This window comes from Psilocybe cubensis, chromosome 7, assembly GCF_017499595.1.
Source record: "Psilocybe cubensis strain MGC-MH-2018 chromosome 7, whole genome shotgun sequence".
Classification (NCBI taxonomy): Eukaryota; Fungi; Basidiomycota; class Agaricomycetes; order Agaricales; family Agrocybaceae; genus Psilocybe; species Psilocybe cubensis.
In genome coordinates this window covers 2,650,780-2,674,201 of record NC_063005.1, presented here as the reverse complement: position 1 = coordinate 2,674,201, position 23,422 = coordinate 2,650,780, and the positions used below count along the sequence as shown (strand labels likewise).

The following is a 23,422-nucleotide window of genomic DNA, read 5'->3' as shown; positions in this document are numbered from 1 at the left end:
GATAGTAAAGAAGAACTAGGACATACAAGTGAGGAACAATCGAACGGGTAAGCAAACAACGTGAGAATTTGTGAGGAGAATTTGTGAGATTTCCTGAGACAATGAAACTATGACCTCTGCTTCTAGGGAAGAGTATCTCTTCTCTTTGTCCCAAAATAATAACATGCATACCATCAATCAAGTCAAGTCAAAGCAGAACTTGGAAGGTAGTTTACCATCAAGACACTGAGGATGACGAAGGCTTATTGTTCGACTGCCAATTCGGAGGGAGGGAGTAATAATCTGAGTATATCCGCAGCTCAGAGTGCAGAGCATCTACACATAGCCCCAAGCCACAGGTATTATCAGAACACAAAAGGCAAGTCACAAGGACAGTAGCAACCGGTCCTAGAAACACGCATATACGTGGGATGCACAAATGCCAGGCGAGAACCCCCCGAAACTTCCAAAACCAGAACAGTCAAATTGAAGCTGGCTGGCCGGTGTAGAGCTCAATTCAACGTTAATGAATCCAAGCTCCGAAAGGTTCTGCAGAACTTCCCTTCCTGCACATACTGGAGAGATTGGGTTACCACCAGCTGAATAACGACTGGTTATACGTCTGCGGTAGGAACCACTTGCTTGATATGGCGAAAAGTGAACTTTGATACGAGTCAGGTTCGTGGTATACATGATTACAAATTGAAAGAGGTACTCAAAAACTCGTCCGGCTTACACTGGAGGTGGTCGTCGAGTCCTCTAGCGAGATAAAGGAGCTTCCGGGAGAGGAAAATTCGCATTCGTCTAGGTCCACCGGAACATCAAGTCCACACGAAATTTCACGTAAATTTGGTGTCTAACCAAGATAATATTTGTGCACTTGATACGCCATATGCACCTGTCAGTCAAACCTACGCCACATTTACACAGAGCCACGTGTAACAGCACTAAAACATCAAAAGTGATCAAGCCTTTTCTGAGTGTTTCATTACGACGAGGAACGAACTGAACGTACGCGTCGGGTTTATTCATAGTGATGCGAAGTGAGAGAGCATTCAAAAAACACAAAGGCATTACTAATAGCAACAGTGAAAATCTGGGGCCACGCAAGATGCTGTGATATAAAGGAGGAGCACGATTGCTGTGAGTAAAGAAAAGGTAATAACATTGTTAATTAGAGATAAAGCAAAGTCTACACGGCATACCTTTGTTATGACCACGTATGGCTGTAGCTATTTTCAATTAGGCCTGATCCAGTGGTTTGAAATGACCCCACCACAATGGCGGGGACACAATGGGCATTTATTGAGATGCAAACTCTGCAAACAGTAAATGGCCAATTGGCAAGTTGAAAGAGAACAATCAAATATTGGGAGCAGAAAGTCAATCCAAATGCAACATCCCTGAATTCTTCCCCAGCGACTTGATGCTTCCTATGCACACAATCCGTCGATTTGAGCATGATTTATCACCAGTCAATCCGAGACGCGGAACTGTGAAGGTAGTGTAATATCAAGACGCTGTGGAAGAGTACAGAGAGAAGACATTTGACTGCCATCAGTTCCAAGTGAGCCTGCAGACACAGCGTATAGAATAAGGCGGCAATGTATAGAATATGTGCGCGGTGTCTGAAATCGACGAAGAACAAGCCGAGAATAAAAGATACACGAGGAGGAAGCGTGAAAGTTGCACCAATAGAAGGATCAGTGCATGTATGTGCACGTCGGAGAGCGCTGGAAAGTCGCAGAGAACCCACAAATGTCAGGAACAAAATCAGGAAAACATAAAAGCCAGATAAAGAACCCGAAAACCAGCGAAAACGTGCTTGTATATGCGCAAGCAGAGCAGCATATACTTTCCAAACATTCGAGAATAGTGAAATTCAGCTGGTTGGGTTGAGACAAATGTCACCACGAGTAGCCCCCGGAACGCGAGAGACGAAATCAAAAACCTTCCCCAGAAACTTGATGCTTCCTATGCACACAGTTCGTCGATGTCAACATGAGTTATCGGTCAAGCCAGGTCAAAGAAGAGCTGTGAAAGTAGTTTACCATCAAGACTCTGGGGAGGGATGAAAGCTCATCGTCCAACTGTCAATGATGGAAGGAGTGATAACTGAGAATGTATGCGCAGCTCAGAAGGAAGTGCATCAAAACGTAGACCCAAGATACAAGTCAGAAGATAAGGAAAATCGCAAGGACAGCAGCAACAGCTCCCAGAAACGCGCATATACGAGGGATGCAGAGCAGTTTAGAGCTATAGCCCGCTTCTTATGAACCGCAGACTTTTAAATGGAAAACATGAAAAACCAAGAACCAGGCATAGAAAGTGAAATGCCAAATACACCTCAATGCAGCGAGAATATGTGCGTATATGCACAAACAAAGCCGTGTATCTTCTTCACCATGCATCCGAAAATAGGCAAGGTGCAACGGGTTGGGTCAAGCCAAATGGAAACAGTCCTACTCGTAGAGCAATACGTCGAAAAAGATCCAGAATCAGCGCATATATGCGCACCAGAGAGTCCTTGCCAAGAAACAGAAAAACAAAGGAACCAGGTAGCAGTTGGGGCGTCATGTGGGTTATGAATTCCTCCAGTCAACATGACTTTAAATGATTTCATACGACTGTGAAAGGACCTGTGCATGTAGTCAGCTTGGTTGGGGTACGAGGGCGAAGGTAACCAGCCAGGGGCAATAGATATGAGTCCCACCCTCTCAGGCGGGTAAGGTTTAGAGACAACCTGTAAAAGTACTTAGCTTGGGCGGGATACTAAAATGGAACTTTGTGAAACGATGTTTGAAATTAAGAGCGGGAATGCTTGAGTGTGAGTATATGTGGTGGAAGTATGGAAAAATCGAGGATTGTGGTGGTTGAGAGTCAAATGCGATACAAACGATGAGGAGGGCGTGACGAGGATTTAATAATCTGGGCCGTGACGGCGCTGATGTAATCCGCCCACAACATGTCACAGCACACCATGTTTTTTTCGCCTTGCCACTTGCTCTTGATTTCGACCTCTAATGTACCGAATTCCATCGTTTGGATTCCCCTTCCTTGATGCTGTCCAGGGTTCCAGGTATTGAAAGGCTATGTATCCAGCACACTTTGTACACACTCGCACCCACGATGCCCGTCCAAGGCGAAGCTTCCGCTGACTCGAACACTGACTACAACTCGTTTCTGGACTCGGAATAAAGGTTGTTGAGACGGCCATTGGTTAGCACCCTCAGCCTGACATACTCAAGTGGGCCATTTTATTTTCCGGTGTTACTGATAATATCTTCAATGTTCTGATTACACGTAAAACTACAAACATTTAGGTACGTTTAATGTTCCAGGTGCTCCTTTGGCTATCATGTTCAGCTAATCTGCAGTCTCTGATTCATCACTCGCGGAAGTGGTCAAGTATCTATAGACGCTTCTTCCTCCTCCGTTATATTTCCCTGATCATCTGATGTGTCTTCAGAGTCGCTGTAGTATTCCCTACCTTCTCCATCAAAGTCAAAGCCATCTCCTTCCTGTACGACGTTCCAGACTCCAGGTTCCAATCTCGTCCACGTCTGGAAGCAATCATTAGTACCAACGACTAATGTTTGCAGATTTGCAAAATTTGCAGAGTTTCTGAGTGCCGCTACGACTTCGTCAAAATTATGAGTTGGGTGCTCGTTATAATTCACATCAGTGACTAGCTCCAAGGTCTCCAAGGTCGGCGGTATCTCGTATGGGAGAGGTCCACTGAGAATATGGAGGATATTCTGATTCGATGTCATTAATGAATGCATCGTGGTCCAAACTAACGCGGCTTACCAGGTAATGCCACCTCTTGTATCTCTCTCTCTCGTCTTCGTCACGAAGATTGACTTCATCCGTTAACACAAACGCTTCAATGACAATCCGCAACGACGATAGATCCGGAAATTCGTGAAATATCGTCGGAAATGCCTCTTCAGCACACGCATATGCCGGCCATCGCGAACCATCAAAAACTAGCACAGGTACTGTTCCCTTTGTAAAATGCTCCCTGATCCACTCAATGCATTCGGGATCTTCTTCTGCGCCATCGGGTAATTGTATGAGTCTGATTGTGTGCACAGGCCGACCTGTAATGATATCTGCAGCGTAGTAGGCGGGTCCGGTGTAGTCGTTTAAACGAGGGCAGGCTGTGATCGCAAGATGTGCTTCTGGCGGCGGCCTTTCAAAGGCTACCTCCTCGACTTCGAAGAATTCGATGACGAGTTCCTGCAGCACCTGGCATTGCTCCAGAGCAGAGTACAGCTCGCGCCAGTGATATTTACCTGCACCAATAGTCAAACTGGTCAGGGTGGAGCACACCGCCATCATAAGCTCAACGCGGAAGGTGGTATGCTCTTCTTGTTGTATATATTCCGTTAAATGGTCGAAGGGACGCAAGAAAACCGTTAACCGGGGGACGATGCAGTTGATGATTTTCAGAGTTCGCAGGTTGCCCAAAGTGTTCACAGACGTAACAGTCGCATCGTTAATGACTACGTTTGTCAATTCAAGTTCGGTCAATCCGACGTAGCGGGGAAGTGACGCTCTGAACAGTGGCCACATCGCATCAGCATACGTTCGCAGAAACGTTTTCTTCATGTTCTCCTGGACCGACTCAGGCTCGCTGTCCACGTCAGGATTCATAGGCTGCTCGGGTGGCAAATGCCCTATATACTGCCAATGACGGACATGGCGTACCATTGGGCTCAGCGGGAGCTCAGTAAACCTTTGTCGAGATCGTTCCTGCATTTCGATTAGGGAACTTGGATATTGATTCGAATCGACATTGCTTAAATCCAAATCGTCCCATATGTTGTATGCTCTAAATTTCAGATCTCGGAATTGAACAGGGCGAGCACTGTCCCGGATGTGCTGTGGCATTTCTGGAGAGCAAAGGGCGCGGACTCCATCCTTGTCGCAGTCGCCCGCAATCTTCGTCCATAGTTCGGCCGCAAGTTGATCCCATCCCATTTGTGCAGGAGGTTAGTACAATGTATCCAAAAGTGAAATAGACCCACGATGAAATGGATGACTTGCACTCAGCGATGCTGGTTGAACATAGCATAGTGCACGTTAAATAGACTTGCATTGACAAAGGCGTTACCATGGAGCAGATCTGCAGACCAATGTCATTGTAAACAACCGGACAAAAGACATGATGATTACTACCGAGATATCATGCGCTAAAGGTCTTCCAGACAATAGGCTAACTGGTACCACTTGGTACCCATGGCGTCACGTAGACAAAAACGCTACACACAAGTCAACGAACTGACGTGTAAAATTAAAACAAAGTCGTGTGACAAGAACAAAGGCGAGTAAGGTCGGGTGGCCGCGGGTCTGAATCACGTCGTTTGGCATAATACCGGTAGGCTTAACTTTGAAACTCGAAGCTGCACCTTTAACTAGTCAAAGTGCACCCAGTTCCCGATAATCTTGGTTGTCAAAAACTACCTTGCTTTTGTCTTGCTTCTGCCCTTCAGTTTGAACTGTCTTCTCATCTGAGGTGCTGAATTCCTTGGAATTCTTCGCTTGGTTCTCCTCGGGACTCTAGACAGCCAAAAATGTAATCAGTACATGTTGTGCATTCTGCTCGCACCCACAATATCCATTGAAGGCGAAACTACAACTCGTCGCAATCTCTTGACTCGGAATACAAGTTATTGTTAGAACGCTCAATCTGACATATTCAATGGTTCCGATTACAGCTCAGATGGCAAACTAGCTGAGAAGTAGCTACGTATCTTCCTCCTCCGTCACATTTCCATGATTATCCGAGCTGTCGTCAAACTCGCTGTAGTGCTCCCTCTCCGCTCCGTCAAGGTTAAAGCATTCTCCTTCATGTATGACGTCCCAGATTCCAGATTCCAATCTTGTCCACCTCTGGAAGCAATACAAAGTCCCAACAATCAATGTTCGCAGATTTGTAAAATTTGCAGAGTGTCTGAGTGCCGCTACGACCTTGTCAAAAGTGTGAGTTGGATGCCTTTCATATTCGTCTTCAGTGACTAGTTCCAAGGTCCGCAAGGTCGGTGGTATCTTGTATGGAAGTGGTCCACTGAGAGTGTGGAGGATGTTCTGATACGATATTAACGAGATGCACCTTGCCAAGAATCACTCTGAAAAACATATGCTTACAAGGTAATTATATGTGTTCCATCTCTCTGCCTCTAATTGGTCACCAAAGTCGATGTTGCCAGTCCCTTCAAACGGCTCGATGACAATTCGCAATGATATTAGATGCGGAAATTTATGAAACAACGTTGGGAACGTTTCTTCAGCACACAGTGCAGACGCCGGCCATTGAGCAACGTCAAAGTGTTCCACGGGCACCGTTCCACTGGTAAAGAGCACCTTGATCCATTCAACGCATCCCGGATGGACAAGTTCTGCATTACACGGTAATCGGTTCAGCTTGATCGTGTGTAAAGGCCGACCTGGAATGATATCTGCAGCATAATAGTAAGCAGGTCCAATGTACTCGGATAAATTAGGACAAGCTGTGATAGAAAGATCCACCCCTGGTGGTGGACATTCAAACGCTTTCCCTTGTTCTTTGATCAGATAAATTGAAAGTGCATCTAGGACATGGCACTGCTCCAGAGCGGAATACAGTTTGCGGTAGTCACCTGTGCCGATGACAACATTCAAATAGGTCAGAGTAGAGCACACTGGCATCATAAACTCAACATGGAAGGTGCCGCGGGCCTCTTGTTGCGTATAATGTGTTAAACGGTCAAAGGGACGCAAAATTGTTGTGCAGGAGATAATAGAGTGGGTGATTTCAAGAGATTGCAGGTTGTCCAACGCATTGAAAGACGTTACGGCCACATCGTCAATGACAACATTTTGCAATGCAAGTCTAGTCAATCCAACGTAGAGGTGAAGATTTGCTAGGAACAGTGGCCACACCTTGTCAACGTGAAATTGCATTGTTAAATCGATCAACTTTTCCCGTTTGGATATACCAGGATGAGGTGAATGAACCAAATATCCTGTATACCTCCAGGAGCGGACGTGGCGTACAAGTGGGCTTTTCGGGAGTTCTGTAAACCTTCGATTGCTCAATATTTGAGTTATGGCCAGAGATCTTGCAAATTGATATCGATCGATGTTAAAATCAAGTTTGTCTAGCACGTTGTATGCCGCGAAGTTCAGATTTCTGAACTGAACTGGGCGAGCGCTGTCCCGGATGTGCGGTGGCATTTCGGGCGAGCATAGTGCACGGACTCCGTCTTCGTCGCACTCGTCTGCAATCATTGTCCATAGTTCGGCTGCGAGTTGATTCCACGCCATTTCTGTAGGAGGTCTGAATCAGTAAAGCGCATCCTAGAAGAAATGCCATATACTTACGATGGATAAACGGCGGCATCGGTTGAACAAAGCAGCACCGCCTTAAATACCCTAGTCACTGCAGGACCCTGGAAACCACTCGCTTTGACCTCCAAAATCCACAAAAACTATACTGCACCCGATCCTGAAAACAGCCGACGTGAATCCTTGTAAACAATCTACGGCGTAAATATTGTAATTTGACTCTCCAAACGCATAGGGTATGATGTTAGCTTGTAGAATCCAATGAAGCACAGATTTCAACTATTTTCATCTTACTCAAAATGACTTTTCGAGCAATAAAGAATATTAATTTACACACAGCAGATTACAAAACATAACATAACATTGCGCTTCTTTAAGTTTTCCTTTCTCTATCTGTAACCGCACCTCATACTCTTCTTCCTACCCTGCTCCTACATTTCCACACCTCTGCCTCTGAAAGCGCGTGGTGTGATCATTGGTAGGATATACACATACAAATGCGTGCATGTCGCACTCTATCATCCAGCAATACCCAAGTGCATCTACGCAAAACCAAAGACCAATGTGTAGCATTGCCAGTCATGGCGAGAGGGGAGACCGGGTGGTGATGCCTATGACTTTGACCGCGCTTTGAACTCTGAGCGCGGCGTAGAATGTTGTGGTGTGGTGGACGCTGCCGCCGATCCTTTCTTCCTTCTATCCTACACATATCCCTCACACCTATACACCACCCCCACCCCGGCGCGCAGCCAACACCCTCGCACGCGCCCGCTCCATACTCGCGCGAATCTCAGGACTCTCCCAGGCCCCGCTCTCCTCCTCTGTCACTCCAAATCCTCCTTGTCCGCCGGGCGTACTGAGCCCAAAGCCAAGTCCGCTCTCATGCGACACGCCCCTCGTATGCCCGTGTACGGGCGGTCGCTCGAACGACGCGGTGTAGAACGGGGCTGCAGCTGCCATGGACGAAGACGAAGGGACAGATATCCCGAGACCCAACCCGTCTGTTTTCCTAGGGGTCACCGTTGCCTTACTCCTCAGACTCCTCAAACTCCTTACCGACCCTGCTCTCCGCCTCCCCCCTCCAGCACCAGCACCATACCCCCGCATCGAGTCTGCATCCGAATCCACACCCTCGTCGTCGTCGTCGTTATCATCCTCCACCCAACCCCCAGCACCATCATCCACCTCATCCTCGCGGGCCTCGCTCATCACGACGACCTCTGTCTGTAGCGCGCGCCGTCCCTGCTCGATCAGCTGGCTCAGCTTGTCGCCCATCCAGTCCATCTGCAGAAAGGTCAGTTATCGCCCATACAAACACAATGCCTCTCACCTTGTCTTCCACCTCAGTGCGCCCCTCCCCAGCATCCTCACGACCCGCATAATCATATCCAAAATCAAACTCCCCGCCCCTCGCACCTGCACTCGTACTCCCGCGCGCACGGGGCGAGCCAAACGCAGACACATACCCCTGCCTAGGCGTGTTACGCTTTGCCCGCCGCACCGTGACTGTATGCTTCTTCCTCCCTTTCGCCGTTCCTGTCCCTGACCCAAAGCGAGTGTGTGGTGTGGGTGTTCCGGGTGTTGTTGGCACCACGCGCTGTGTCGTAGTTGTAGATGTTGAGGTGGAAGAAGAGGATGAAAGAGGCACGGTGGGATGTTGGGTAATGCGGGAACCGACGGCTTCGTCGTATGGCGGAGGCGGTGGCTGATCCGAGTCCGAGTCTGTAGCATTATGTGCACTGTTCGCGATTTGACCCTCTTTGCCCCTATCCCTCCATCTACAATGTATGATAAACGAAAGCAAGATAACAGGAAAGGGAAGACATAAACTCACAGGCGGTATACAGTCAACCCAACAGCCGTGCCAATGAGCGCCGCGCTCACAGCGGTCGACACGATCGAACCCGCGAGGCCGCGGCGTTTCTTGTGCGGTGGTTCCGAGTCAGTGGCGGCGGCGGTCTCATCTGTAGTTGTAGGAGCGGGGTGGTGGGGGAGATGGATGGGGAGGAGATTAGTTGATGATTCGGACATTGTAGAAGAGGGAGGTGCTTGAGTTAGGGACAAATAGGAATGTGAATGTGAATGGAAATGAGAGTATGAATAGGGATGAGGAGAAAGAGAAAGGCGCGGAGAGAGAGGCGAGAGTGCCCGTGGTAAAAGCAACGACCGCTCCGACTCAGTCGAGAGCGGCGTCAACGTTGAACGCGAAGGAGATGAAGAGAACAAAAAAGGAAAGTGCGTGCGCAAAAACGCGACGATCCGCGCGCGCAGCTGTAAGAGCGCAAGCTGCTGCCTGCGCTTGGTCTTTGGACTCGCAAAGTACGGCATTGGGTTGTTGAAATGTAATGGAAAAGGGGGAAGGCGAGCGCAGCTCAGCCTATAAAATCAAAGGCGCAAATGAAGAGTAACGAATAAAATAAGCAGGGGGATAATCCTCCCCCTCAAGAGTGATGTGCACGAGTGTTGTAGTACTGCGCTGCGATGAAGACTGATGCGATGACAGTGAAAGTAGATGAAGGGGAAAACAGGCAGAGATGAAGCAGGTATAAATGCCCTGCGCCATGCAGTAGCCACACAGGGGTCATCATGCACGTGGTGTGCGCGAGGTGGTGGGACAGGGTGTATGCCGATACGCCTCGAGTGAAAACAAGATATATGAGCGTCGTGGATGACGCGAGGCAGCGACTACGGTGCACGTAGTGGAAATCATTGCTGATGCGAATGTGATGATCACCCTCCCTGCCCTCAAATGAAGAGAGCATAACACAAAAGAGAAACATAAAGAGAAACAAGAACACAAAAAAGTAAAGTCTCATACTCGATAAAACAAAGGGCGCAGACATCCCGACCCAAGCACCCAGACAGAGCAAAACAGAACTCACCCTGCGCAAAGCGCCTCTCATCACTCATACGCATATCCATATCCCCTTCCATCATCTCGCGGTACCGAGCGGGCGTATCAAGGTATCCCTCTGGCGACGTGAAACTGAGCGAGGTGGTCGAGCTCGCCTTGCCTGTGCTATTCAGGCTCCCCGTAGACGATGCAAGACTCTCAGCACCGAATGTCGGCTCCCACCCGCGCTTGCGGGACAGCGGCAGCGCGCGGAGTGTTGTCGGAGTGGTGTCCGGCGAGTGGTGTCGCCGTGGGATCTTGGGCAGCTGTGAGCGGGATATCCGCCTGTTGTTGTTAGTCGGTAGCGGGATGGAGGAGGAAGATGAAGATGAAGATGGATAAGCAGGCGCTGCGGGGTATTGATATGGCTCCTGTGAACCCGCTATAATCCTTGACGTCGGAGATTGCTGGATCCGAAGAGCAGCAGCACGCAGGCTGTCCCTGTTCGCCGTTGCTGGCTGGGTCGTCGGGGGAGGCTGCTGGGGCACCGCAAAGGGATTGAAGAGCCCCGGAATAGCGAAGCGGAAGGAGAATGGAAATATCATGATCAGGCCGAGTCCAGTGTGAATGGAATGTGGCAAGCCCGCTTCCTAATGAGGTCCGTCCAAGTAAAAGAAACACGCCTGTGAATGTGACCCGTTACGCCGCATATTCAACTTGGTCATGTGCCGTGACTCGCCGCAGACGTGACGTGATTGCCGGCCAACTTGTGCCAAAAAAGATACAGTTATGCTTCCTATTGACACCATCCGTTGATTAAAGCGTGAATTATTTCAGTCAGTCCGAGGCACGGAATTGTGAATGCGGTATAGCATCAAGAATATGGGCGCAAGTTGCAAACATTTAACCTTGAACAGATTGAAGATAGGTCTGTGCATCACATGGCACAAAAGCGGCGGAGGGCCTTGTATGCGCGGGACAGAGGGATGCAGGCAACCTGTCTCCAATAACACATAGTACGAGAGTCAAAAAAGAAAACGCAAAGGATAAAAGCTGTCACCAGAACGAGAGTCAACGCATATATGCGCATGTAGAACACCGTCGAGCCAGAAAGGTTTGAAGAAACCGAAATGCAAAAACGAGCACACAAGGCACAAGGGGAGGAAGCCACACACATCGCATATATGCGCATATATACGCAAAAAAGCTGTGAAATTCTGCCGACAGCAGCATAGAATTCCGATGTGCTGCTAAAAAATAAGCGCATATATGCGCATGCAGGACTAAGAAACCACAAATTTCCTCGCCCATAGGGTTGGTTATCTCTGAAATCGATAATTGTCGAGTATTATAGACTCAAACAGGTTAAACGAACGGGTAATAGGTGTGGCTTACCAGACTCGCCACTTATGCGATGTGTTGAGAAATGGATGATTGATATGGATGAATCGCAGATATTTAGAGCTCACTCGAGAAAAGGATGTCACAAAGGGAGAGATGGTGGTGGTCAAGAGCAAACCCCCACCAAAACCTCGACAAGTTATATTCGATATGTGACAGGTGACATCATCCGTGATGCGCCTCCAGTGCGCGTCACACGGTTTTCTCATCTTACGCCCAAGAATTTTCTCCATGTTTGCAGTGGCTAAATCCCATGCAAAGCCAAGATGCATACAGAGGCTTGTTAGCACTGCCAGCGCACATGGTTCTCTTTCATTTTCAACATCCTTCGGGGTTTCGAGCGGGAGCGGATGTAGGGATCGACAAGGGGCGGGGGAGGGTGTTGGGTGCACAGCGAAGGCGCGTTCAGTGCAGAGAAGGAGGTATACAAATGCAGCTGCAGCTGCAGATTCCACATCTAAATACGTCTTTTCTTCAACGTCCAAGGGTTCTTCCGCCTCCACTTCGACATCAACCCCCGTAGACCTCGAAAGCAGACAAACATTTGCGACGCAGAAACAGAAACAGAAGAAGCTCAAAGCCGACGTGTGTGCGCTCCTGCGGGACGTCGCACAGCCCGTGGCAGTCGTAACATCTATCAAATCCCCTTCCCTCTCCTCCTCGCGTTCCGCATCTGTCTCAGACGCTGACGATCCAGAGCTATCATTGCGCAGCGCGGTGCTTCCAGAGTACCACGGTGCGACGCTCTCGTCGTTCACATCGATTGCAATGGACCCATACCCGCTCGTAGCGTTCGCGCTGCGTATTCCGTCACGTATGGCCAGTGCGCTGACAACTATGGCAGAAGCTCAAGAATCCTCCGGAGAAGGAGAAGAAGAACGCGCACATATGGTAATCAACCTTCTCGCGGCGTCGCAGGCGCAGACGGCGTTTACGTTCTCGAGGCCGGATTTACACCCCACGCCTTTCAGTAATAGCGGGAGATCAAAGCTGACGCGGTATACGCTCAGCGCCGATGGGCTGCCTGTTATAGATGGTTCTGTAGGCGCGCTGTCGTGCCGCCTCGTAGGTAGGCCAATACCCCTATACGACTTGAATTACCTGGAGCAGAGGCAGCGAAAAGGAGAGGCGGTTATGCCGCCGCTAAGGAGCGAGAAGGGCGAGGTTGCATCAGAGTTGTTTATTGCGCGGGTGGTGAGGGTGGAGCCGGTGCAGGGAGAGGGTGTGGTGGATGCAGAGGCTGAAGCTGAAGCTGAAGAACGGCCACTGCCTCTGGTGTATCATCGGCGGAGCTATACCACATGTACACCAAAGTCTTGACTCTCATTTATAGATGTACTAATGGGAAACTGACTCGGGACTTTCTGGCTGTCTTATCCCGATTTTTGACTCTCCACGACTATCTGTTTCTTGGTCTCAGCCTGACTGGAGCTGGAAATAAATATCTACCTGACTTTAACGTGAGGCTTCTACGTACATAGTTTCCAACCTGCCACAAATTTTATCATCTTCTAACAATAAATTAGTGAAAGAATCGAAATTTTCTGTCCCTCAGGTCAAAGTCGCAAATTTGTATCCCAATCTTCATTGAGAGAGATCAAAATGAAAATCTTTCCAAGGCAGGCCACTTGTTAAGATCACCGAAAATGCTTTGAATAAGGCGGAAATCAAGGGTAGGTGCCACATCAGCTGTACATATATTAAGGCTGAGATGCTGGACACGATAGTCTGAGGTGTTGCCAACCTTTTGTAGCTCCTCGACAGTTTGGGTCATAAAATCGCTGATGCCAACAACGAAACGGATTCTGAGATATCTCAGTGAAGGAGCAGGGAATGATATGATGTATGCCATATTACTGCAGGACTCATGAGCTGGAAAAAAGAATTAAATATGGGGCAGGCCTTTATCGACTTGATTGCCAGTCGCCCGCCTAGAGCCGGACATTATGCATAGTCATCCTTGTACATTCCTGTAGCTATTTATCAGGGGTGTATGTTCTTAATCTACTAAAAATTTGCTTAACCTGATGTATGTTAACACACTTACACCCACTCGAAATGCCAGAGTAAAGGCGTATTTTCTGGCTTGCACACTTTGACTAGTTAAAGGTATAGCTTCAAGGTATTATGCCAAACGACGTGATTCGGACCCGCCCTTACTCGCCTTATATCTTATCACACGACTTTGTTTTAATTTTACGTCGTTGAATTGTGTTGTAGTTTTTTTGTCTGTGTCCCCGTGGGTAGTACCAGAGTGGTAGCAGTTAGCTAGCCTATTGTCAGGAAGCCTTTTGGTGCATTAGATCTCGGTAGTAATCGTCATGTCTTTTGTCCTTTGTTAACAATTACATTGGTCTACAGATCTGCTCCATGGTAACGCCTTTGTCAATATGACCCTATTTAAGGTGGCACTATGTTATTTTCAACCCATCCATTTCATCGTGGGTCTATTTCACTTCTGGATAACCTCCTGCGCAAATGGGGTGGGATCAACTCGCGGCCGAACTATGGACGAAGATTGCGGACGAGTGCTACTCACCTGATGAAGTCCGCGCCCTTTGCTCTCCTGAAATGCCACGGCACATCCGGGACAGTGCTCGACCTGTTCTATTCCGAAGTCTGATGTTTAGAGCATACAACATGATAGACCGTTTTGATTTTAGCAAGGTCGAACCTCATCAATACCCAAGCTCCGTGATTGAAATGCAAGAACTATCTCGCCGAAGGTTTACCGAGCTCCCATTGAGCCCTCTGGCGCGCCATGTCCGCTTTTGGAACTATATAGGATATTTGCCCCAGCCTACTACCCCTGATTTGGTCAACAAGGAGAGCGCAAAGAAAATTTTTTTGCGAACGTATGCTGACGCGATGTGGCCATTGTTCAGAGCAAGCCTTCCGCTCTACATCGGATTGACGAGCCTCATTATGGCAAACGTTGTCATTGACGATGAGACTGTTACAGCTTTGAACACTTTGGACAACCTGGAATTACTGCGGTTCATCAACTGCATTGTTTCCATTACCACGAAGTGCTTGCGTTGCTTCGACCATTTAACGGGATATCTACAACAAGAGGCCAACCCAACCTTCCGCGTTGAGCTCATGATTGGAGTTTGTCCCACCCTGACCAACTTGAATATCTCTGCCGGTAAAGGACACTACCGCGAGCTCTACTCCGCTTTGGAGCAGTGCCCTCTCCTACAGGAACTCTGTATCGAATTTACCGCAATCGACGAGGTGGCTTTTGAAAGACCCTCGCCAGAGGCGCATCTCTCTATCACAGCCTGCCCACATTTATCCGAATACACGGGACCTGCCTACTACGCCGCAGACATCATTACAGGTCGGGATCAAGCTCGTCCAATTACCTGATCGGGCTCTATGCATTGACTGGATCAGGGAGCATTTTAAAAGAGGAAGTCTTTGAGAGTCCTCATCTGTGAATTGCGTACTTGATGCTCGCTTGAGATTTTTTCTGGTGTGTTTTGGGTCGGTAAAATGTCGAGATCTAATTATAGCACGAAAAAAGAGCGTAGTCCATGCAACACAACACCTTCAATTTATTGTACGAGCAGAGGTTAGCCCCGCCCAAAGGCCAAGCAGGGGCGTAACCGGTCTATCTACTCCAAGAAACATACCTGATCCCAAGTTTCAAATCAAAGTCAGTCCTGCTAAAGGCAACAAGTCAGTCATTGTTAACCATGGAAAGACGGGGATTGCTTACAAGTTACCCAAGTCTCTCCAACGTTTGGTAATACGTTGTGTTGGGGCGTGGCTGCGAGACTGGCTGGTGCGGATACTTGATGGAAACAGGCTGGTCAGTCATTGTTAACCACAGGAAAGATGGTTATTGCTTACAAGTCCAATGACGTGTTAACGCGTACAACACCGTGGCAACGCAAAGGTCACCAGGACATACGACACGGTGTCTGCACCTGGCGGGGAAGGTCCTTCCTGTCTCTCTAGCTCGCCGGATGTCTGTACGTTGCATCGGAGCAACGTGCCAGCTCGCCGGACGGTGACATGTTGTGTTGGGGCGAAATGCGTATGTGGCCGAGAGACGTACTTGATGAAAACAGGCTGGTCGTGGAAGTTGGTGCGGGTGCGTAACGTTGCATGCTGACGGGGCTCGTTGTATCGTGTTGGATGGAATGACAAAGGCGCCGGAATGATGGGTAGCTTGCGGGAACGCGATACATGGTGTCGCAGCATTCTGAGCTACAAAAACAACGTCAGAACACATCCCAAATAGGGTACTTACCATAACCTAGGCTTAATACAGGCCTAACCATCAATGCATACCCAAACGTGTGAAGGTTGCGGGAAACTGATATGTCGTGTCGGAGCATTTGGCTACAAAAAACACGGTCAAAAAAGGTCCAACACCCTGAAAGATTATAAACTTACCAGGTCTATCGCGTAGGGGTGGGACTCGCTGGCAAAACATGGAGTCGTTTGAATGTCGGATCGCGGGGCCTCCATACATCGTCTCGAGGTGCAACAGCAGGTCGCGGGAACACGATACATCATCTTGGGGCAGTCTGATCGACAAAATCAAGGTCAGATCATATCCAGAACCCACAAAAGTAATGTACTTACCATGATCAACCTGACCCCTAGCTGTCTACATGTATTCCAATGTGAGGGCGGTCGCCGGAAAGCGATATATAGCGTCGGAGCATCCTGGCTACATAAACAAGGTTAGATCACACACAGAACTCTGAAAGGTATTAAACTTACCTTCTATCCTCCCTAGGTATCGACGTATGGCTTCCATATGCCATCTAATACACAGTCAGTACACGGGATAAACTACATGTCAAGTCACATACCTAATTATCTTCTTAATAGCGTTCCCGGGACGTTTGAATCTTAAATCGAAGACTGCAACGTGATGTCAGTACTCTGAAAGCCTTGTGAAAAGATGAAAGACTTACGCATGGTCATAGATCAAGGTCAAGACGCGTGCCGCAACATCATGTTTGGTATGGCCAAACACAAGATAGGGGCGAGTCTCGACAACGAAGAAATAATGGAATGGCATGCCCCCAGCATTAGGGCATAACGCATAGCTGGAGTCAATGAAATGTGAGTCCCTCTTTATACCTTTTTTCCAAGGGTCGCATTGCATTTTAATTGGCACCTCAGGCCATTTTCTTTAGCTTCATCAATTCCACTAGCCTCGCTTCACTGCACTTCGTTTCCGAAGATTACGAGGCAAGTAAATTTTCTCTATTGAAATGCCATAACTCTTTTCTTAGGAGTTCTTGGCTATGTGCAATTCCGCTTTTCTTTGGCACACTTTTCTGCATTCAATCTTGGATTCTATTCATTGGAGTATGCAATACATTGGAAAAAGTATAGTACATCCGCATCCTAGTATCCAAAATCATGTAGATTTAGCAAACAAAATTACAACACCCCTTTTACTCCATGACCGAGTATTAGCTTCTGAACTCCAAGACTTGTACGCAATCCAACATGTAGCATCCGCTGGGTGTAACACTGTAGACCCGGACATCCACATTCGTGTAGAACTCCGTGGTTTTGTTGAACGTTGCCTCACAACGTTCAGTCATCATTACGTTCATACGGGCCCAAACCGCCTCAGCTAGGTGGACTCAAAATAAAACACCCGCTGGCACGACACGAACGCGAAACGTGTATTCCTAAAATAACCAGGTTTCAAGTCACCTGAACGCGACGCGACGCGTCAGACGCGTCTTAGGGCTGCTGAATGGCCATGGCCACAACTAACTTAATGACGAAATGCTACAGAAAAAGATGCTGTAACATCCAATAAGCGCCGCTGCTTCCTAGGAATCCGCATTAGGGATAGTCGGACTCGCACCCGATTTACTTTTGCATCCCAATCGCGATTGTCAACTAATCTTAATCTGACATTCAGGCCCGCTTTTACGTAAGTGCTTTCCAGGTCATTCTACAGTGTCGTTTGAATAGTATTGCACCTGCTAATCAGACCTTGCAGACAGTAGTGTTTTCTAGGATAATTTAAATAAGCGCCCTATGTTTGTTTACCCGAGTTCACAGTAGATGAATCCACTCAAAGGGTCAAGTTATATCAGCCAGAACCAGGTTTAACGAGCGCAATAGGTCACATTTCAGGCTCTGAGAAGATAACTGTGGCGTTTATCTGTCTAGATATGAGATTTACGCGCTCGGAAACACGCTAGTCAAGGCCCGCTCATACATTTTTGTCCCGGAAACAGGCAATCAAACATTACATATACGAGCTCCCCGACCCCCGTTGTACATTTGTGTGCACATTGCGAGCCCAACTCAAGTCAATCGCATGCATAAATCCAATAACACTAGTGCATCGGCTGTTCAGAGCCATCACAAGGTCAAAACTGCTATATTTTGCGAGTGAAATTGTAAGAGATATAATGACGTGGCATACGTATTCGGAGTTTTGCGGCGTTCATAAGAGCCTTTCAAGCTTATACGGAGTGTAGATAGTAAACAAAATTAATCAATACATTCGGCATTTCAAGAATCAAGTTTAATTCGAAGCAAAATGAGATGTAAAAACAGTATACGACCCGTAAACCTCTGTTTTCTAGCATTTCAGAATTCACAGCAGAATACTTAGCATTCATGCATATATTATAGTGTACAAGGACAGAAATTCTACTCAGGAATGACAGAAATTGAATAGAGAAAGAAGCAAACAGTTTAATATTCAAACGAATAACACCCTCCACCTCCCCCAATTCATCGATTTACGTCGGTTCAATCTTCCCGTATCTTAATATAGACCTGTATAGAACTCCTCGGCTAGCGAATCACGTTGTAACTCGGTGCTCCAGAGCCCAGAAGGCCGCCGTAAGACGTACTCGATTGCAGATATTGCAGGCTCGTAGCAACGACGTGGCATACATACCTCTGCCATTTTTTGCGTTTCCGGCTCTTAAGGGGAATTAGTATACACGCCTGTGTGCTGTGATGTCTGGTTGAAGAGTTGGTGGTGCGTGGTCGCGAGAAAATGGTCGAAATTCTTACATGTTCGCGCCGAGCCGTGTACCCGCGTATACTGCGCATTTACATGGACTGGGAACTTCTATGGTGAATCCGAATTACTAGGGGTGTGTATTTAAATATACTACACTTGGTGCAACGTTTTATTTGAGTTCTGTGACGTCGAGCAAACTTGGAAATGTCAAAATGTCTTAAGCGCCCGAACGCACTTTAAACAAACTCGGAGAGAAATGAGGGAATACCGAAATTCAAAGGCAATTGACAGTAGCCCCTGTACTACTAGATGGTAAAGTACGCCCAGTAACACTCACATTATTCATCCCAAGTCAGCAACTACAAAAAATTATCAAAAATTTGGACTCACGTACATGTACACATCCTCCCGCTCCCCCAATTCGCAATTCCAGCCTGTTTCCAACGTTTCCTTTCGTTACGGGTCTTCTCGGGCACTAGCGGGGACCTGCCTGGCTCGGCTAAGCTGCCGTCATACGACCTAGAAGGTCTGAAAAATGAGGGAAGCAACATTGGTCCCCCAGCATTTGGAGGATTCATGGTGCGCCATTCTGCGTTGTTTCCACCTCTTTTCCGAACATTAGAGCCTCCGAGTACGTTGGTAGTTGTGAAAGTCTGCCGATAATATCCGGATTATTGGCTAGAAGGTCTGAAATTTTGCTCTAGCTGGGTATTGCAGTGCGGAGTCATCAGCGAGATGCCCCCATTGTTCAAATATCAAGTTTACCTAGAATACGTATTTTTCAATGTCTAGTAGGCCCAAATTAGATGTAGAGTTATTACCTGGACTGTCTGTATGTCTTTGAGATTTGTTGTACCCGGTGTGCAATATGCAACTTTGCATTGAAGATCAACATCAATTAAGCGCCGAGAATGAGCTTTTTGCATATGATGCAAATAACACCTTAAACATTGATCACATACCTATTCTCAACTCACAGAGGGGCCAACAGTACCCTAACGCACCCCTCAAACGCACCCGCCCAGCTGAAGATATTCAACTGACTAACCAATCTCCGTCTAACTGGATCCCCTCCTCCTCTCCAAAATCCGCATTCCACCCAATTCCAATCGTTTTCTTTTACTTCGGCTCCGTCACGGTACTAGTTCCAGAACCGTCGGCTATTCATGACGGCAGATCCACTAGCTGGAGCAGCGGCGTTCAATTTGTTGCTGCTCAGAAGAAGAGTTTGCTGGGTCAACTCCTGGACAATTGTCCACTCACCGGGAGTGCTAGAACTCCATTTCGCGTCGAGTACGTAGATTTGGGTGTTTCTCAGTACGTACGAGTTCCCGAGTCGAGAAATTTTCAAATGTTTGAGAGATTTGATTGAGATACGACGAATTTCCGGTATCCGTTCTCTGGGCTATTCTGAGAATTCAAGTGTGTACCAGCGAATTATGAATATGAGAGACAGCTTGTTAAATGCTCATCATCAAATGCTTTAAAGATGCAGTGTTCAACGCTTATCTGCATCTGTATATCTTGAGATTTTTGTCGAGGGTTCTGTCAATCTGTTCAAACATGTTAGTTCACCACGCTGCGTGCACATCACTCAATACTGAACCTATCCAATCAATATTCACTCCGGATATCATCCAAACGGAAATGTACAACACTCAGCGATTCAAAAACAATGTGGATGGACGATTGGCCCACCATTCGCGTAACAACATCCGCACTAACAAGCGACAAGCGAGATAGAAAAAAAACTGTATATTCCGCCTCCTTACGACATGTAACAGGCGTACTAGTAACGCTAGTACTAGAACCACACGGGTATATAAAGGACACTGACCTTGCTGGCATCCTTCATCCGCTCATCCCCTCTTCTTCTCTGTGCTCTGCGCTCTCGTTCCCTCCTCCCGGCTTCATCGACAGCGGCGTCGATGCAATGGTGAGTCGCATTCCCCTAGTGTTGAGCTCTTTCTGACGCGCCTTCAATTCTGTACAGGAACGCACTACGGCAGGGCGGGGTGGCTTCGACATGAAGGTGAGACGCATGTTCTTGATGCCGAGCGCTGTCTAATGCCCCTTCAATTTTGTACAGAAACGTCGATTATGTCAGACCAACGCGCTACGAGGACCTTGTAACACCACCCCACCTGTCACTGGACCCATGCGCGTAACGTCAATCTAAAACAGTGGTGAGTGCGGCGACAGGGCAAGGTACAATCAAAGACGCACCCTGTAGAACAGCCCACGTGCTCAAACACTCGCATTCGCACTTTGTTGACGACGGCGGCGGAAGGGCGAGGTAGCCTCGACATGAAGGTGAGTCCTCTCGATGCCAAACCGTGTCTAATGCCCCCCTCAATGCTGTACAGAATCGTTGATTATATTAGACCATAGCATGTTGTGAGTACGCACCACCCCAGCTATACCTAGACCCATGCGCGTACCGTCGGTCCAAAAGAGTACAACGGCGTGGTGAGTGTGGCGGTAGGGCGGGGTAATTTCGACGCGACGGTGAGTAGCATTTCCGCGATGACGAGCTGTGTCTGACACACGCTGAGAGTTGTTCAGCAGAGCAAACACGATAGGCAGCACGTTGAGGACTCACCTCGTCCTCCCCACGTCCAAAAGAGTGCAACGTCTTGGTGGGCCCCATTTTGCAATGCCCAATACGCCTGGGTCCTACTGCATAAAAGTAACGAGAGACAGTGAGTAAAGCAGCAGTGTTATGATACTGTGCTAACGGACATACCGTCAGCCGCTCGTATGGCTGGCCGCATAGAAGCATACGTGTGAGTTGTCGAACAGCGCGATGTAGAATGGGCCGCAGTCGCCATGGACAAAGAGGAGGGGAAGCGCATGGGCGTGATGCAGCATCAGTCGAGTCGTCGTTGAGCCACGCCCATCCCCATTGTCCGCCACGACGGAACTAGCGGCCTGCACCACGCATTAACGCCTCCCCTACCACCGTGCTCCCAACTACAGATAACACCGCCGCCGCCACTGACAATGAACCGCCCGCGGCTCGATTGTGCCGACCGCTGTGAGCGCGGCACTGGTTGGGTTGAGTGTGAGTATATATATTTTCTTTCCTGTGTTCTGATTTTTGTTTATCATACCTTGTAGAAGGAGGGAGGTCAGAGACAGGAGGGAAAGGGAGGAAGAAGCATATAGTCACAGTGTGGCGGGCAAAGCGTACTAGTACGCGTATGTGTCTGTGATTGGCGCGCGGGAGTACGAGTGCGAGGGGCGGAGAGGTCGTGAGGATGGGGAGGGGCGCACCGAGGTGGAAGACAAGGTAAGAGGCATCGCGTTTTGAAGGGCGATAACTGACCGCTGATCGAGCAGGGATGGACAGGGGCCGTTGTGATGAGCGAGGACAAGGTTGAGGATGATAACAACGGAGGGGTATGGTGCTGGTGCTGGAGTACTACAGCGACTTGGGATGGAGGGGCGCCCAAGAATTTTCTCCATGTTTGCAGTGGCTAAATCTCATGCATGCATACAGAGGCTTATTAGCACCGCCAGTGCAAACGGTTCTCTTTAATTTTCAACGTCCTTCGCGGTTTCAAGCGGGAGTGGTTGTAGGGATGGGCAGGGTGTTGGGTGCACAGCAAAGGCGCGTTCAGTGCAGAGAAGGAGGTATACAAATGCAGCTGCAGCTGCAGATTCCACATCTAAATACGCCTTTTCTTCAACTTCCAAGGGTTCTTCCGCCTCCACTTCGACATCAACCCCCGTAGACCTCGATAACAGGCAAACATTTGCAACGCAGAAACAGAAACAGAAGCAGCTCAAAGCCGACGTGTGCGCGCTCCTGCGGGACGTCGCACAGCCCGTGGCAGTCGTAACATCTATCAAATCCCCTTCCCTCTCCTCCTCGCGTTCCGCATCTGATGACGATCCAGAGCTATCATTGCGCAGCGCGGTGCTTCCAGAGTACCACGGTGCGACGCTCTCGTCGTTCACATCGATTGCAATGGACCCATACCCGCTCGTAGCGTTCGCGCTGCGTATTCCGTCACGTATGGCCAGTGCGCTGACGGCTATGGCAGAAGCTCAAGAATCCTCCGGAGAAGGAGAAGAAGAACGCGCGCATATGGTAATCAACCTTCTCGCGGCGTCGCAGGCGCAGACGGCGTTTACGTTCTCGAGGCCGGATTTACACCCCACGCCTTTCAGTAATAGCGGGAGATCAAAGCTGACGCGGTATACGCTCAGCGCCGATGGACTTCCCGTTATAGATGGTTCTGTAGGCGCGCTGTCGTGCAGCCTCGTAGGTAGGCCAATACCCCTATACGACTTGAATCACCTGGAGCAAAGGCAGCGAAAAGGAGAGGCGGTTATGCCGCCGCTAAGGAGCGAGAAAGGCGAGGTTGCATCGGAGTTGTTTATTGCGCGGGTGGTGAGGGTGGAACCGGTGCAGGGAGAGGGTGTGGTGGATGCAGAGGCTGAAGCTGAAGCTGAAGAACGGCCACTGCCTCTGGTGTATCATCGGCGGAGCTATACCACATGTACACCAAAGTCTTGACTCTCATTTATAGATGTACTAATGGGAAACTGACTCGGGACTTTCTGGCTGTCTTATCCCGATTTTTGACTCTCTACGACTATCTGTTTCTTGGTCTCAGCCTGACTGGAGCTGGAAATAAATATCTACCCGACTTTAACGCGAGGCTTCTACGTACATAGTTTCCAACCTGCCACAAATTTTATCATCTTCTAACAATAAATTAGTGAAAGAATCGAAATTTTCTGTCCCTCAGGTCAAAGTCGCAAATTTGTATCCCAATCTTCATTGAGAGAGATCAAAATGAAAATCTTTCCAAGGCAGGCCACTTGTTAAGATCACCGAAAATGCTTTGAATAAGGCGGAAATCAAGGGTAGGTGCCACATCAGCTGTACATAT

General features: G+C 48.4%; 8 protein-coding genes across 8 annotated transcripts; 3 read left to right on the top strand and 5 right to left on the bottom strand.

Moving 5' to 3' along the window:
• Nucleotides 1-3,383: 3,383 nt before the first annotated feature.
• Nucleotides 3,384-4,965, bottom strand: JR316_0008374 (uncharacterized protein; the record flags this gene model as incomplete). Its single annotated transcript, XM_047894089.1, has 2 exons — nucleotides 3,384-3,737; nucleotides 3,790-4,965. The coding sequence occupies 2 exons, from the start codon at nucleotides 4,963-4,965 to the stop codon at nucleotides 3,384-3,386; spliced, it is 1,530 nt and encodes a 509-aa protein (XP_047747404.1).
• Nucleotides 4,966-5,403: 438 nt separating this feature from the next.
• JR316_0008373 (uncharacterized protein) lies at nucleotides 5,404-7,290 on the bottom strand (the record flags this gene model as incomplete). Its single annotated transcript, XM_047894088.1, has 3 exons — nucleotides 5,404-5,542; nucleotides 5,735-6,072; nucleotides 6,133-7,290. The coding sequence occupies 3 exons, from the start codon at nucleotides 7,288-7,290 to the stop codon at nucleotides 5,404-5,406; spliced, it is 1,635 nt and encodes a 544-aa protein (XP_047747403.1).
• A 741-nt stretch (nucleotides 7,291-8,031) lies between these two features.
• JR316_0008372 (uncharacterized protein) lies at nucleotides 8,032-9,342 on the bottom strand (the record flags this gene model as incomplete). The annotated part of the gene is made up of 3 exons (XM_047894087.1): nucleotides 8,032-8,595; nucleotides 8,642-9,089; nucleotides 9,146-9,342. 3 exons carry the CDS (start codon nucleotides 9,340-9,342, stop codon nucleotides 8,032-8,034), a joined length of 1,209 nt encoding a protein of 402 aa, XP_047747402.1.
• A 145-nt stretch (nucleotides 9,343-9,487) lies between these two features.
• JR316_0008371 (uncharacterized protein) lies at nucleotides 9,488-10,749 on the bottom strand (the record flags this gene model as incomplete). Its single annotated transcript, XM_047894086.1, has 2 exons — nucleotides 9,488-9,688; nucleotides 10,153-10,749. 2 exons carry the CDS (start codon nucleotides 10,747-10,749, stop codon nucleotides 9,488-9,490), a joined length of 798 nt encoding a protein of 265 aa, XP_047747401.1.
• Nucleotides 10,750-11,776: 1,027 nt separating this feature from the next.
• On the top strand, nucleotides 11,777-12,865 carry JR316_0008370 (uncharacterized protein; the record flags this gene model as incomplete). The annotated part of the gene is made up of 1 exon (XM_047894085.1): nucleotides 11,777-12,865. The coding sequence occupies one exon, from the start codon at nucleotides 11,777-11,779 to the stop codon at nucleotides 12,863-12,865; it is 1,089 nt and encodes a 362-aa protein (XP_047747400.1).
• A 1,158-nt stretch (nucleotides 12,866-14,023) lies between these two features.
• On the top strand, nucleotides 14,024-14,917 carry JR316_0008369 (uncharacterized protein; the record flags this gene model as incomplete). Its single annotated transcript, XM_047894084.1, has 1 exon — nucleotides 14,024-14,917. The coding sequence occupies one exon, from the start codon at nucleotides 14,024-14,026 to the stop codon at nucleotides 14,915-14,917; it is 894 nt and encodes a 297-aa protein (XP_047747399.1).
• Nucleotides 14,918-20,941: 6,024 nt separating this feature from the next.
• Nucleotides 20,942-21,168, bottom strand: JR316_0008368 (uncharacterized protein; the record flags this gene model as incomplete). Its single annotated transcript, XM_047894083.1, has 2 exons — nucleotides 20,942-21,058; nucleotides 21,121-21,168. 2 exons carry the CDS (start codon nucleotides 21,166-21,168, stop codon nucleotides 20,942-20,944), a joined length of 165 nt encoding a protein of 54 aa, XP_047747398.1.
• A 353-nt stretch (nucleotides 21,169-21,521) lies between these two features.
• On the top strand, nucleotides 21,522-23,043 carry JR316_0008367 (uncharacterized protein; the record flags this gene model as incomplete). The annotated part of the gene is made up of 3 exons (XM_047894082.1): nucleotides 21,522-21,586; nucleotides 21,639-21,713; nucleotides 22,086-23,043. 3 exons carry the CDS (start codon nucleotides 21,522-21,524, stop codon nucleotides 23,041-23,043), a joined length of 1,098 nt encoding a protein of 365 aa, XP_047747397.1.
• Nucleotides 23,044-23,422: the final 379 nt, after the last annotated feature.